This window comes from Biomphalaria glabrata, chromosome 2 (genome assembly GCF_947242115.1).
Source record: "Biomphalaria glabrata chromosome 2, xgBioGlab47.1, whole genome shotgun sequence".
NCBI classification, from domain to species: domain Eukaryota; kingdom Metazoa; phylum Mollusca; class Gastropoda; family Planorbidae; genus Biomphalaria; species Biomphalaria glabrata.
In genome coordinates, this window is record NC_074712.1 from 28,382,842 (window position 1) to 28,399,305 (window position 16,464).

The window sequence follows — 16,464 nt, forward strand, 5'->3', positions numbered from 1 at the left end:
TTAATGCTAAATAAACATTAAGTTAAAGGCTAGATCTATCTAAAATACTTAATGAAAATGCAGTAAGATATTCAATATATTTACATGGTTAAAAAAATATTGAATGAACTTGCATTGAATATATTCTTTTATGACTTTTATCAGATCATTTTTACTGTTTAGTATTTTTGTATGCAGCTTTTATCCCCTTCTTAGTTGATATAGGCTTTATATATTAGCTCATAAAAATTGCAATACTAAATATACTTTGAAAATATAGATATTTATTATGTTCCTTTTTACAAGAAAAGTAAATATGTCATTAAAATTATACTGTAGGCTTTCCAGTTAATATTAAATTTAAAAAAAGATAACTTCACATTAATATAAAAAAAAATATCTTTTGATTTGCAGGGGAAAAATATTTTTTTAACTCATTTCTAATATTGTAGACTTCTATTTGTCTCAACATTTGTTTTCAACTTTAATGTCACAGTAATGTGTAGGATTGTACTTTCTAATTTCAAGTATATATTTTTTTTTGAACACTTATTTTGTTGTTACAAACTTTGAAGGAAAATCAGTCCTTTCTTTTTAAAGTGTATTACCGACTAATTGGTTACTAATGGAGTGTACAGTCTTATACTAGCTTTGAACATTATCTTGTGACTTTTAGATAAAGTGTGACAGACCTGATACAATTTTGTTCCTCTTGATAATTTTTTTAAATTCAATGTTGTGTTTATTTTGTTTGTTTATTTTTTTATTTAATGTTTTTTTTGGTGTTTTTTTTTTTATATCAACCCTTTATGTTGCAGCTACTTGTTAGTTGTTTTAAAAAAAAAAAAAAAAAGCTTTTGAGTATTTAGTTTGAGGTCAAGCAGAGTTGTCTTTCTTTTGATTGGCATTAAAGTGTCTCCACTCACTAAGTATTACAAACCTATTGTTGCATGGCTGTCATCACTGCACTTCTCAAAAAGCTTTCACGGAAACAGGTAATGTTTTTTTTTTCTTAATTTAATTTGTATTTTTTTAAATGATTTTTTACATTTTTTAATTTTTAAAATATTTATAAAATATTTTATATTTTAATATAATATCTTTAAAAATTAATATACTTTTTTAATTATTACCAAAAAAATTATAATTATTTCATTTGACCATTTTAGTTATATTTATATATTGAAGGTGTTATTGCTTACATATTGAGTATTCTCTTCACTTCCCTGTTTATAGTACAATTTTCTTTGCTCTTACTTTCATTTGTAATTTTCAATTGATTCATTCTAGATGAATGCTTTTTATGAATCCTGTCACCTAATGAAATTGTTTATGAAAGTCTTTGGATGAGTCTTAGCATTATGATGCATGCCCTATTTTAGAAAGTAAAATTTCAAGAGTGCTCATTTGGTTTATAGAGCATATTTCTTTAAGCTTAGACTTATTGTTACAATCTAGAGTTCAGTAAGTAGTGAAATTTAAACAGATCATTTGTTTCAAGAAGTTATTGAAAGTGTTTAGTGTTTGCCTTTTATTTACTTATTGGGCATGCATTATGGATATTTGTCATTCTTAAATCAAAACATTTCTTATGAATTAGAAATAAGTCATATTTTAGTTGTTCAATATTTTTTATATTGGCCTGTAGATCAAGTTTTAGTAGGTGTGAATTAATGAGTTATTCTGACATTCCTGTAGGTTAACAAAAAAAAAAAGTACTTGGGTTTTCAGTGTTGTAACTTTTCATACTAATACTCTGGCCCTCTCTCCTTCTTTTCAATGCTTCTTTTGGACTGGCCTGGGCACTGCTGATAATGTTGAAGATAAATATGAGTTGGAAGGACTGAAGGAAAAAAGAATTGTGAGGGAACAGTTAGCTTCATCCAGAACTGAACATTTACAAGAAACATCGTCTCACATATACACTGTCGAACAAACTTGTCAGGAAGTTGATGTTACAGAAGAGACTGTCGCTATTGAAAATATTGGAATTTATGAAGCAGCCATAATCAGAGAGGAAGTAGAACATTTCCAGATTCCAAGGCAAGATGAAGAAATATTTTCAGATACTTTTGAAAGTATGGCAACTATTGAAGATACACAGTATGAAATGGCCAGTGAAGCCATTGTGCATGAAGAAAGAGAAGAAACTAAAGAACTGGAGATTTCGTCCCATGAAGAAAGAGAAGAAACTAAAGAACTGGAGATTTTGTCCCATGAAGAAAGAGAAGCAACTAAAGAACTGAAGATTTTGTCCCATGAAGAAAGAGAAGCAACTAAAGAACTGGAGATTTTGTCCCATGAAGAAATGGATGAAACGGAGATGACAGAAACACAGCCCATTCAGCTAGAAGATGAAGGGGAGAAAACTCCAGTTGCTGATGCTGAGTCTCCACTAACTGATTTAAAATATGTGACGTTGACAGACCCTGTTACCAAGGAGCTTGTCAGAGAAAAAATAGAAACAATTGAAGAAGTAGTGGCTGACATGGAGAGAAAGTTTGAACGAAGGTCCTTGGACAGAGACACTGAACCCCTAAGTGCAGGGACTGTTGAGCCCACAGGCTATATCACAAAAGACCATGAGCTAGCCAAAAGTGAACTGACTGAAGATGCCAGTGAGACCACCCAGGATGTCTCTGAAATCAAAAGTGAGTTGGTGGAGTCTCTGGAGAGTCAACATGACATTGAGAGCTACAAGGATGTTGAGGTGGCATATACTCAAGAAGTTTTACACATAGAAGAATACTATCATGGAGATGAAAGTGAGGAAATCACACCAGCCTGTGATGACAGTAGACTAATAGAAATACAAGAGACTGAGCTGATTTCTGAAAAAAGACAAATTGAAGGAGAAATAGACAGTCTCTCAGCAACAGCAGGCAGTGATATTGCTGGTATGGAAGAAATTGAGCAAGAAGTTGAATCCCAAGAAGACTACAGCTATGATGTCAGTTCCAAAGTTGGGACATTTTCTGAGCAGTTAAATCAAAGAGAAGAGTATCCTCTTGATAGGGTCTTAAAGGAAACCAAGCAAGAAGTGGAAGGAGATACAATACAAAAGGCAAATGTTGGTTTTGTGTCAGCCAGTGCAATTAGCTTACCAGATGAGTCAGAAGATGAGATACAGGAAGTTATAAGTATTACCAAGGCTCAAGATGTTCACTCTGCTTTGGGACAGGATTTTGTTGAGAAAAAACAGTACCAGATGAGTAGTGAGGAATTAGAAGAAGATGACCAGGATTTTGAGACTTGTGATATTGCTGAAAAAGAGCTAACAGAATTTGAAGAAACAGAATTGGCTATTCACCAAGAACTTGAAAGTTCACAAGAACTACATCAAGAGGAAACATTGATCATGGATGAAAAGAAACACTATTATCAAGAAAGCAGACTACATGAACACAAAGAATATTTAACAGAAAAAATGACTGGCCATAAAACTGAAGAGCATATCAAACAAACAGAACAAGTAATAATCGTAGAAGGCATGAAAAAAGAAGACTATAGCATTGATAAAGAAGAATGTGTTGAAAAAATAGAGACATATATAAATACTAAAGAACAGGAACAATATGCAGAACAGAGACAAGAGCAGGAAGAATATGTAGAAGAGAGACAGAAAGAAGTACATACTGAAGAGCAGGAAGAATATGTAGAAGAGAGACAGAAAGAAGTATATACTGAAGAGCAGGAAGAATATGTAGAAGAGAAACAGAAAGAAGAAGTATATACTGATGAGCAGGAAGAATTTGTAGAAGAGAAACAGAAAGAAGTATATACTGAAGAGCAGGAAGAATATGTAGAAGAGAGACAGAAAGAAGAAGTATATACTGAGGAGCAGGAAGAATATGTAGAAGAGAGACAGAAAGAAGTATATACTGAAGAGCAGGAAGAATATGTAGAAGAGAGACAGAAAGAAGAAGAATATGTAGAAGAGCAGGAAGAATATGTGGAAGAGAAACAGAAAGAAGAAGAAAATACAGAAGAGCAGGAAGAATTTGTAGAAGAGAGACAGAAAGAAGAATATACTGAAGAGCAGGAAGAATATCTAGAAGAGAGACAGAAAGAAGAAGTATATACTGAAGAGCATGAAGAATATGTAGAAGAGAGACAGAAAGAAGCATATACTGAAGAGCAGAAGGAATTTGGAGAAGAGAGACAGAAACAAGAATATACTGAAGAGCAGGAAGAATATGTAGAAGAGAGACAGAAAGAAGTATATACTGAAGAGCAGGAAGAATATGTGGAAGAAAGACAGAAAGAATATACTGAAGAACAGGAAGAATATGTAGAAGAAAGACAGAAAGAAGAAGAATATGTAGAAGAGAAACAGAAAGAAGAAGAATATACAGAAGAGCAGGAAGAATTTGTAGAAGAGAGACAGACAGAAGAATATACTGAAGAGCAGGAAGATGTAGAAGAGAGACAGAAAGAAGAAGAATATGTAGAAGAGCAGAAAGAATATGTAGAAGAGAAACAGAAAGAAGATTATGTAGAAGAGCAGGAAGAATATGTAGAAGAGAGACAGAAAGAAGAAGAGTATGTAGAAGAGCAGGTAGAATGTGTAGAAGAGAAACAGAAAGAAGAAGAATATACTGAAGAGCAGGAAGAATATGTAGAAGAGAGACAGAAAGAAGAATATACCGAAGAGCAAGAAGAATGTGTAGAAGAGAAACAGAAAGAAGAATATACTGAAGAGCAGGAAGAATATGTAGAAGAGAGACAGAAAGAAGGATATACTAAAGAGCAGGAAGAATATGTAGAGGATAGACAGAAAGAAGAAAAATATACTGAAGAGCAGGAAGAATATTTTGAAGAGAGACAGAAAGAAGTATATACTGAAGAGCAGGATGAATATGTAGAAGAGAGACAGAAAGAAGTATATACTGAAGAGCAGGATGAATATGTAGAAGAGAGACAGAAAGAAGTATATACTGAAGAGCAGGAAGAATATGTAGAAGAGAGACAGAAAGAAGTATATACTGAAGAGCAGGAAGAATATGTAGAAGAGAAACAGAAAGAAGAATATACAGAAGAGCAGGAAGAATATGTAGAAGAGAGACAGAAAGAAGTATATACTGAAGAGCAGGATGAATATGTAGAAGAGAGACAGAAAGAAGTATATACTGAAGAGCAGGATGAATATGTAGAAGAGAGACAGAAAGAAGTATATACTGAAGAGCAGGAAGAATATGTAGAAGAGAGACAGAAAGAAGTATATACTGAAGAGCAGGAAGAATATGTAGAAGAGAAACAGAAAGAAGAATATACAGAAGAGCAGGAAGAATATGTAGAAGAGAGACAGAAAGAAGTACATACTGAAGAGCAGGAAGAATATGTAGAAGAGAGACAGAAAGAAGTATATACTGAAGAGCAGGATGAATATGTAGAAGAGAGACAGAAAGAAGAATATACTGAAGAACAGGAAGAATATGTAGAAGAGAAACAGAAAGAAGTATGTACTGAAGAGCAGGAAGAATATGAAGAAGAGAGACAGAAAGAAGTATATACTGAAGAGCAGGAAGAATATGTAGAAGAGAGACAGAAAGAAATATATACTGAAGAGCAGGATGAATATGTAGAAGATAGGCAGAAAGAAGTATTTACTGAAGAGCAGGATGAATATGTTGAAGAGAGACAGAAAGAAGTATATACTGAAGAGCAGGAAGAATATGTAGAAGAGAGACAGAAAGAAGTATATACTGAAGAGCAGGATGAATATGTAGAAGAGAGACAGAAAGAAGAATATACTGAAGAACAGGAAGAATATGTAGAAGAGAAACAGAAAGAAGTATATACTGAAGAGCAGGAAGAATATGTAGAAGAGAAACAGAAAGAAGTATATACTGAAGAGCAGGAAGAATATGTAGAAGAGAAACAGAAAGAAGTATATACTGAAGAGCAGGAAGAATATGTAGAAGAGAAACAGAAAGAAGTATATACTGAAGAGCAGGAAGAATATGTAGAAGAGAGACAGAAAGAAGTATATACTGAAGAGCAGGATGAATATGTTGAAGAGAGTCAGAAAGAAGTATATACTGAAGAGCAGGAAGAATATGTAGAAGAGAGACAGAAAGAAGTATATACTGAAGAGCATGAAGAATATGTAGAAGAGAGACAGAAAGAAGTATATACTGAAGAGCAGGAAGAATATGTAGAAGAGAGACAGAAAGAAGAATATACAGAAGAGCAGGGAGAATATGTAGAAGAGAAACAGAAAGAAGTATATACTGAAGAGCAGGAAGAATATGTAGAAGAGAAACAGAAAGAAGTATATACTGAAGAGCAGGAAGAATATGTAGAAGAGAAACAGAAAGAAGTATATACTGAAGAGCAGGAAGAATATGTAGAAGAGAGACAGAAAGAAGTATATACTGAAGAGCAGGATGAATATGTTGAAGAGAGTCAGAAAGAAGTATATACTGAAGAGCAGGAAGAATATGTAGAAGAGAGACAGAAAGAAGTATATACTGAAGAGCATGAAGAATATGTAGAAGAGAGACTGAAAGAAGTATATACTGAAGAGCAGGATGAATATGTTGAAGAGAGTCAGAAAGAAGTATATACTGAAGAGCAGGAAGAATATGTAGAAGAGAGACAGAAAGAAGTATATACTGAAGAGCAAGAAGAATATGTAGAAGAGAAACAGAAAGAAGTATATACTGAAGAGCAGGAAGAATATGTAGAAGAGAGACAGAAAGAAGAAGAATATACTGAAGAGCAGGAAGAATATGTTGAAGAGAGACAGAAAGAAGTATATACTGAAGAGCAGGAAGAATATGTAGAAGAGAGACAGAAAGAAGTATATACTGAAGAGCAGGAAGAATATGTTGAAGAGAGACAGAAAGAAGTATATACTGAAGAGCAGGAAGAATATGTAGAAGAGAAACTCAAAGAAGAAGTATATACTGAAGAGCAGGAAGAATTTCTAGACGAGAGACAGAAAGAAGTATATACTGAAGAGCAGGAAGAATATGTAGAAGAGAGACAAAAAAAAGTATATACTGAAGAGCAGGAAGAATTTCTAGAAGAGAGACACAAAAAAGAATATACGGAAGAGCAGGAAGAATGTGTAGAAGACAAACAGAAAGAAGTATATACTGAAGAGCAGGAAGAATATGTAGAAGAGAAACAGAAAGAAGTGTATACTGACAGGCAGGAAGAATATGTAGAAGAGAGACAGAAAGAAGTATATACTGAAGAGCAGGAAGAATTTGTAGAAGAGAAACAGAAAGAAGTATATACTGAAGAGCAGGAAGAATATGTAGAAGAGAAACAGAAAGAAGAATATACAGAAGAGCAGGAAGAATATGTAGAAGAGAAACAGAAAGAAGTATATACTGAAGAGCAAGAAGAATATGTAGAAGAGAAACAGAAAGAAGTATATACTGAAGAGCAGGAAGAATATGTAGAAGAGAGACAGAAAGAAGAAGAATATACTGAAGAGCAGGAAGAATATGTTGAAGAGAGACAGAAAGAAGTATATTCTGAAGAGCAGGAAGAATATGTAGAAGAGAGACAGAAAGAAGTATATACTGAAGAGCAGGAAGAATATGTTGAAGAGAGACAGAAAGAAGTATATACTGAAGAGCAGGAAGAATATGTAGAAGAGAAACTCAAAGAAGAAGTATATACTGAAGAGCAGGAAGAATTTCTAGACGAGAGACAGAAAGAAGTATATACTGAAGAGCAGGAAGAATATGTAGAAGAGAGACAAAAAAAAGTATATACTGAAGAGCAGGAAGAATTTCTAGAAGAGAGACACAAAAAAGAATATACGGAAGAGCAGGAAGAATGTGTAGAAGACAAACAGAAAGAAGTATATACTGAAGAGCAGGAAGAATATGTAGAAGAGAAACAGAAAGAAGTGTATACTGACAGGCAGGAAGAATATGTAGAAGAGAGACAGAAAGAAGTATATACTGAAGAGCAGGAAGAATTTGTAGAAGAGAAACAGAAAGAAGTATATACTGAAGAGCAGGAAGAATATGTAGAAGAGAAACAGAAAGAAGAATATACAGAAGAGCAGGAAGAATATGTAGAAGAGAAACAGAAAGAAGTATATACTGAAGAGCAGGAAGAATATGTAGAAGAGAAACAGAAAGAAGTATATACTGAAGAGCATGAAGAATATGTAGAAGAGAAACAGAAAGAAGTATATACTGAAGAGCAGGAAGAATATGTAGAAGAGAAACAGAAAGAAGTATATACTGAAGAGCAGGAAGAATATGTAGAAGAGAAACAGAAAGAAGTATATACTGAAGAGCAGGAAGAATATGTAGAAGAGAAACAGAAAGAAGAAGATTATAATGAAGAGCAGGAAGAATATGTAGAAGAGAGACAGACTAAAATATATACTGATGACAAGGAAGAACATTTTGAAGAGAGACAGAAGGATGTATATACTGAAGAAGAAGAAGAATATGTAGAAGAGAAACAGAAAGAAGAAGATTATAATGAAGAGCAGGAAGAATATGTAGAAGAGAGACAGACTAAAATATATACTGATGACAAGGAAGAACATTTTGAAGAGAGACAGAAGGATGTATATACTGAAGAAGAAGAAGAAACTGTAGAAGACAGATTGAAAGAGGAATATGTAGAGAAGGGAAATGAAGAATTTATTGATGGGCGGGATGAATATTTGATAGAGAGAGAAACATATTTTAAAGAACAAGAGATGCATAAGTTGAGCCAAAAATCAGATTACTCTGAAGAACATAAAGTATTTGTTGAAGAAAGATTGAATGAAGAAATCACAAAACTGCAAAAAGAAGGTGAAACATTTAGAGAACTGACCCAACAAGAAGAAAAAGAGTATGAGGAACAAATTTCACAAGCTATTACCCTATCACATGCATTTCATGAAAGATCAGAGATCCAGAAGGAAATATCACAGCCAATCGATAATGAAGTATGTGAAACTACCCCTTTTGTTATGGTAACATCTGCTGAGAGCACAAGTGAGCAAAGAACTCCATCTGAAAAAGATTTAGCTATTCTTCTCAATTTAGATGAATCTGAATCTGTTTCTGAAAAGGCTATAGGCTCTTCTCCTGAAGATCAAGAAGATTTAGAGAATGATGATCTGGATCAAGACCAAACCATGGTACGAGACTTTATTGAACTGGATAAGGAACTAGAAGAACAAGAGTCACTTACAGCTGCTCTTTTATCCAAATCTTTGAAAGATGAACAAGATTTGTATGTTACTACAACTGAGAAACAGGATTCTGCTTCTTATAATGTAGAGGTTATGTCTTCAAGACAGATCATAACAGAGTCATCACTGGAACAAATTTATGAAAAATCCTCAGAAAGTGAAATGACACAAAGCCAGGATTCAATCCCAGATGAAAAAGTTGATATTTACAGTTCTGAAAAACACATTTTTGAAGAAAAGATTGAAGAAACTGAAGAATATACCTCATGTGAAAAAGAATGGTTCATGGTGTCTAAGGAGTCTGTGACAAGTTTAGATGGTAGTCATGTAAATGAATATGAGTTAGAACTCAGCAAAGCCATTGTTCAAGAAGCTTTGTACACAAGCATTGAGTCTTCTAAAAAAATGGAAACTTCTGAAAAGGAGTCTGAAGAATCAATTATAACTGATGCTAAACTCATAGATGAACAAAAGATAGCTGGTGGTATGATGGATGAACTGCAGGCTCTAGAAGATCAACAGTATGTAGAGGATGAAAGTTCTGAAGAGGATAGTGAAGATTATGAGCAAGAAAGTGTTGAGTTGACTTTGCAGCAGTCTATTGAAAGAAAAGAAATTAAATTAGAGCATTCTAATGCTGTGATCACTCACAGAAAAGATCAAGCCTTGGATAGTTCAGAAGGCGATGATGTGGATATGGAGCAATCTGTGGATAGACTAGAAACTTTCACTGTTGAAGAGCGAGAAGAACACACAGAAAAAGATCTGATCATTTCTGAAGAGGAAGAAAAGTACTGGACACAAGAGAAAGAGATTGAAACAAGAAGTGAAACAGTTATTGAAGAAAGGTGCCACATTCTGTCTAGCAAAGAAGTGGAGTTCACTAAAGAAGATGTCAGTCATGAAACAACACAAGATTTTTTGGATTACCCAGAAACATTTATTGATAGGAAAGAAGAATTCATGGAGTTAATATCTGATTGTGTTGACCGAGAGGAAGAAGAAAAGGAAAGATTTATTTCCTGTGAAATTTCTGATACATCACAGGACAGAATATCTCAAGGAAATAATGCCCCAACTAGTCAACAGACTGCTAGAGAGAATGATAGTTTTCTACAAGGACCTGTAGATGGCATTAATATGGGTTTACATTTGCCTCGATCACCCTTCTACCCAACTTGTTCAACTGAGGTTCAAGACAGATCTGGCTCGCCCAGTGACCTAGATGAAGAAATTACTGAAATGGAAAATAAGCTTAGTCAAATGAAACAAATGGTAGGTTTTGATGAAGACAGTCCAGAAGAAGAATTCTTAAGTCCTGAAGCTGCCTCTCCTCTACTCCGAAAACCTTTACGTTCAAGTGAGGAGCATAGTCTATTAAAAGTTTCAAGCATCTCAGGATCAGAATATGCCTCTCAAAGTGATGTTGAAAATGCACAGAGTGACACAACAGGAACTGGGTCTTACTACACAGCTCACAGTGAGATAATGAGCAGTTCAGACTATTCTGCTCCTAGTGATGTCATGACTGCCTCTGAGTGCACTGCACAAAGTGAAACAATGACCGGCTCTGAGTATACTGTGACTGGTTCTGAACATGAAGATGATGAATATGAATCAGAAGGAAGATTGTCTGCTGATATATCTCAACAAATATTTCTGGAACAGAATGCATTGAGGTTCAGGGAGAAGAGAAGTACATCATTATCATCCTCTTCTGAAGAGGATCAAGAGGACGACACTTGCAGGTTAGACAGGCCGCCTTCTCCATCAGAATTTACTCTCATTGCATCACAAGATCAGTCCAAGCTGAATATCTCCCTAGGTCTTACATCTGAAGCAACCATTTCATCAAGGGCTGTCAGTGAAATAATTTCAGAAACCTCTGCAGAAACACAATATGATAGGCTGCATGTTGAACCAGACAAAGAAATGGAGAGAGATAGTCTTCAAGGTGATGAGGAAGATGAAGATTATGATGAAGAAGAGGAGGAGGAGGAGGAGGAAGATAGAGTTATTGAGGAACCCATTGCAGGAGATAGACCTCCATCCCCTTCAGAATTCACTTTGATAGCATCTCAAGATAAGGAAAGCTTGAATAAGCTTCTAGGACTGGATGAAATGGCTTCTCCTGAAGAAGAGCAAGGTAAGCTTTAATTACTTTTTAAAATTAATCTAGAGGTACTGCATATATAGCACTATGTCTAGAGATATAGCACTAGGTCTAGAGGTATGGCGTATCTAGTACTAATTTAAGATGATGCTGGTGTGCCATTATATCATGCTTTGTGATTAGAAATTAAGCAAGGTAAACAACCAATTTTTAGGGCCCCCGAAAGGGGAAAAGACGCTAATAGTTTTGTGTGCCCTGTCTGTCCATCCGTCCTGTTTAGATTTCAGAAACTAGAAGAGAAAATGAAAATCGGATATCATAATATTTTATCTCATTAAAAGTTCTGATGCAACGGCTACTTTTTTCTTTTCTGAAAGCGAAACATCTTATTTTTTAAATCAATTATGCAAGCAGTTTTTTCATAAAAATTCACCATATTTACAACTATTCACTATTAATAGTAACTAACACTGAGGGATTTAAGTAAGTTTTTCTATTTTTTTTTTTTTAACACATTTATGCAAATGGTGTTAGATTTTTGATTAAAAAAAATATATTTTTTTACAATAGTATTGCTAAGTTATGTAAGTTCTGTCATACTTAATACTAAATTTACAAAAAAAATGTTGACTTTATTTTTTAAAGAGAAAAAATCTATTTACTATGCAAATAAGTTGGACATATTTTAAAACAACAATTAATAAGTAGTTTTTCATATTATCACGTGCACCCACGGCAATATGGAACACAAAACTAAAGGAATTATTTTTTTTTACGGAAATGTTTATTTCATGAGCGGTGAATAAGTTATTGACCCTTTACAAAACTATTAAATCAATTAGATACTCATTATAAGAAATCACTTAGGCCAAGTTCACATCTAACTTCACATTCACTTTCACCTATCTCTTGGTCTGCTGGACCATATGGGGCACCACACAGGATCTGTCAACCTTCTTTCTCCATTCTTCTCTGTCATTTGCCTTTGATAGAATTTCATTATGATATTCTTTCTGAAAATATTGAAACCTGCCTTTTTACCTGCATGGGTGGACCACTTCTGATAGAATTTAATACCAACATTCTTCTGAAAATATTGAAACCTGGCTTTTTTCCTGCCTGGGTGGACCTCTTCGGGGGCGATTTTGAGTTTGTGTTTCCATACAAACTATCTTTGTAACCTTGTTTGATTATTGCAAATGACTGAAATTCTAATATAATTATTGTAAGAACTAGTTCAGTCACAAAACAAAGTGCTCGAATGTCTATTTTTAAGTAATTTCTTTTTTACAATTATCTTATCTTATATAATACAGACGTTACTTCAAAAAAGAAGATGATTACGTCCTAATAGTATAAAAACATAAATAAAATATAAATATTTAATCCAACATAATTATCTAGTAGAGTCCGCACTTTTATTTTGTTTGATTATTCAGAGGATTTAATTTTAATTGCATTTAATAGATACTTTGTTGCTTCTTAAAGTTTGTTCAGAATTCAGTTAAGAATTCTGTGAATTTAGAAAATGTATTTACATACAAAGCTTTTACTGACATTTAAATCAAGTAAACTAACATTATTTAGGTTTTCTAATACAGCATTCAATTTTAAAATTGAAAAATATACATACATATGCATGTATCGGCTATGGGGGGTGTGGTGGCTGTGTGGTAAGGAGCTTGGCTTTCAAACTGATTTGGGTTCAAATCCTAGTAGAGACTGGGATTTTTAATTTTGGGATTTTTAAAGTCCACCCAACTCTATAGTTAGGTAGGTTCTAGTTCTTACAATTGTTCTGGCTACATGACATCCTTGTGGGCCACAGAAACAAATGAACTTTATATCATCTGCCCTATAGATTGCAGGTTCTGAAAGGGGAACTTTTCTGTATAAATCATTCTTTAGTAATATTTGTATTTATCATCTTTTTTTTTAATCTCAACTTTCAGTGGAAATAGAAAAAGATTGGGGGGGGGGGGGGTGTCAGACTTAACAGTATAATTAAAGCTACTAGCTACAAAAAAATAGAAGTATTATGAAAAATTTTATCAAATTGTTTATTTTGGTCTATTTCATTTAATTAAAGTTATGCATACATGAAATTTGTTTTTTCTTTTTCTTTAAATTACTTTCTTTTTAGAAGATCCCAAAATTTGAAATCCTCTAAATCAAAAAATATATAAACACACTTTATTTCATGATTTTAAAAAAGTTTCGCTTATTGAAATTTATGTAACTTGAATTAAGTACAGTTATTGGGATACAAAGCAAATTGTTTCAGTTTAAGAATTGTTAGGAAAATGATAAAGAATTTATGAAAGAAGTTTTTTAAAATAAAGCAGATACATTACTACAGTAGCTTGATGAAAAATGACATGTTTTCTAATTATAAATATTAATGCACATGCATTGTCTCTTTAGTAAATCTCTCTTTTTTGTTACTTTTTCTTAAAGAATCCCCTATGCTATGGGAGCATGAACTGGAAAAAGCAATGATGGATGTAGATGCTCAGTCTACAGCTTCAAGTGATGCAGCTCTTATGATTGGACTTGATCGTATGTCAGCTGCTGGGACAGATAACAACACTATGTCTGGTGTGAGCTCAGAGAGTGGCCAGCAGCCTGACAGCAACGAAGATCAGTTGTATGCTGAAACTCCTGATGATGAGGATGGGAAAGATACAGAAGAGCTGTACCAAGCATACATGAAGGTCACAGAAGATAATGAAGACAGGAGCAAAGACTCTGATGTAAACTTTGACAACACTCAAACCCAGGACTCCCAGATCTCACTCTACCAAAAAGATGAATCAAAAGACACTTTGTATTCTGAAGCCGACTACGGCTCTCCTCAAGCTTATTTCGAAGAGGTTTCTAAAGAGTATCACCAGGAAGAGAACAACGTTGAGGAGAGTTCCTTTCAAGTGGCCAGTGAATCCACACATAGAACAATGACTACTTCATCAGCAGAATTTCAAGAAATGAAAGAAGAATCTAGTCCCTCCCAAAACCTGGAAGAGCATTATTTAAAACAAGAGTCAAGAAGTCATTTTGAAAATAGAACTCATTCGGAAAATGTCGTTACAAGTAGCTTTGAGATGAGTGAAGGAAAGTTCTCAAAAAAAACATTTGAAATGTCTGAGTTAGACAAACAGTTTCTGATGACCTCTGAAGATCATTTAAATAGTAAAAAATATTCTGTAAATTCTGAGTATGAAGCTAGCTGGTCCACCACTCTAACTGAACGTTTAGATCTCTGCGACAACCTTGCCAGCCGTTTTATGGAAGGTGAGTTAGTCGCTCATCGTGGCATAAGAGTTTTTTTTTTCTAATCATTTAAAATGATCAGACAGTTCTTTGCATACAATGGCTAGTCCACAATCATATCATTCTATTTAAAGCTTTGCTACTAACAATGTAATGAGTACACATTTGTTTTAGTTTTATTATGTTCTTCCATCAAATTGTACAATGTGTTAGGCATGATTTGCTGCTGCATGGCTCATCTGTAGTATCAACTTTGTCTTTCTTATGTTACTCTCTTAGCCTACATTGGATTGAATGGAACTCATTGAAACAAACACTCTTGTTTTTTTTTTAAGCATTAAAATCTTTCACTTCTAGTCTTCTAGGAGCTTTTGATCTCTTCATTAGAATCAGGCCAGATCCTTAAACACTGTACTCTTTCTTGCTTTGCTCACTTAATCTACTAATTTAAGTTCATTGTTGTTGTTTTTTTTTGTTGTTGTTTTTTTAATTATGTTTTTATCTATGTACTGTATATATTTATAATGCAATGCTTTTTGCATCTTTTTTTTTCACAGCTATAATATATTTTTTATCATTACTTTTTTTTTAATTCAGAAAATAACTATTTCAATTAATATATTGCTATAAATATGAAAAAGTTATAGTGAAATTCAGTTAATTGGTCCAGCTGCTAAATTGGAACTGAATCTTAAAGTACCAAAGTTAATCCTATTAGACAGTCAAATCCAGTTCATCAGACCAGCCAGGTATTAAGACCAAAATGATTATATACCTTTATGGTTCAATTAACCAGATTTGACTATATTAATAAAAGAAGTATTTCAATAGTAAAAAGACATAAATATATCATTTTAATTATATATAAATGATAAGTCTGTACAAAAATTATATTATTGAATAATATCTACACATTTATATGAAATGAGTTAAAATACAACTAAAACTAATTTCAAGTTTGAACAATCAAAACATTAAATTCAGCATTATAATGAAAAGCTTGAATTGAGGAACAAAAAAAAAGGAATTTATTGACTTTGTAGATTTTGTTAAGCATTAGTTTTCAATCAATGCACTGCTTACCACAAGATTACTTTTAACAGTTAATGTCAATTCATTTATGTTTCAACTTCTTCATGTCCTAGACAAGTGTATCCTTTCATAAACTTTGTTTTGTTCTAACCGTAACAACTTTGCTTTGTGTGTATTCACTGTTTGTAAACATAAACTAGAGATCTAGTTAAAATGTTGTATTGTGTTGGATGTTTCTTCTCATAGTCATCATTTTGTCACCATGTAATAAAAATTGGTTGCATTCAAACTGACATTTGCTTAGCTATTTTTTCCTCCATGTTTTATTTTTCAAAATAAATTTTGTTTGTTTTTTCCCCTACACACATGACAAATTAGGAGATGATGAACTAGGTCAAAATGCTGCCATGGGAATGTCTCTTCATGCTGAAGACAAAATGAGCTCATCTAGTTCAGAAGTGGCTCAGTTGGATGATTTCGACAACCAAGGTAGTCATAGTGCTCAGTATGTGTCTGTGTGTGTGTTTTTTTTAAATATCTATATATGTTTTCCATTTGATTATTTACAAGATTTTTTGGATAATATCTCTAGCTGTTATCTTTAGTTTCAGATTATTTTTTTATTTTTTTTTAGTATTTTGTGTTGAAAAGCTTCTAGTCATTGAAATCACAGTCATAATAGATTTGTATTATTAATGTAAATAATATTTTGCTTTATTTCTTAATACAGTTTGGTTGCATGGTTTCCTTGTCTTAAACAATAATTGGCTGCATTCTTTCTAAATAATTTCCAACTAAACCAAATGCTGAGAAACCTATTCAAACTTTCCAACTCTAAAACAATGTTTTCCTTTATTTTTTAATTGGATTATCATGCAACTTAAAACTAAAATCTTATTAAATT

General features: G+C 33.2%; 1 protein-coding gene across 50 annotated transcripts in view; it reads left to right on the forward strand.

Moving 5' to 3' along the window:
* The window catches only part of LOC106059375 (titin-like), a 177,498-nt gene that overhangs the window by 147,790 nt on the left and 13,244 nt on the right, over nt 1–16,464 (forward strand). For all 50 annotated transcript variants that reach the window (XM_056019836.1, XM_056019862.1, XM_056019859.1 and 47 more), the window contains 3 exons: nt 1,803–11,291; nt 13,716–14,549; nt 15,939–16,049. In XM_056019836.1, coding sequence (XP_055875811.1) covers nt 1,803–11,291; nt 13,716–14,549; nt 15,939–16,049 — 10,434 coding nt within the window. The remainder of the gene's footprint in view (nt 1–1,802; nt 11,292–13,715; nt 14,550–15,938; nt 16,050–16,464) is intronic.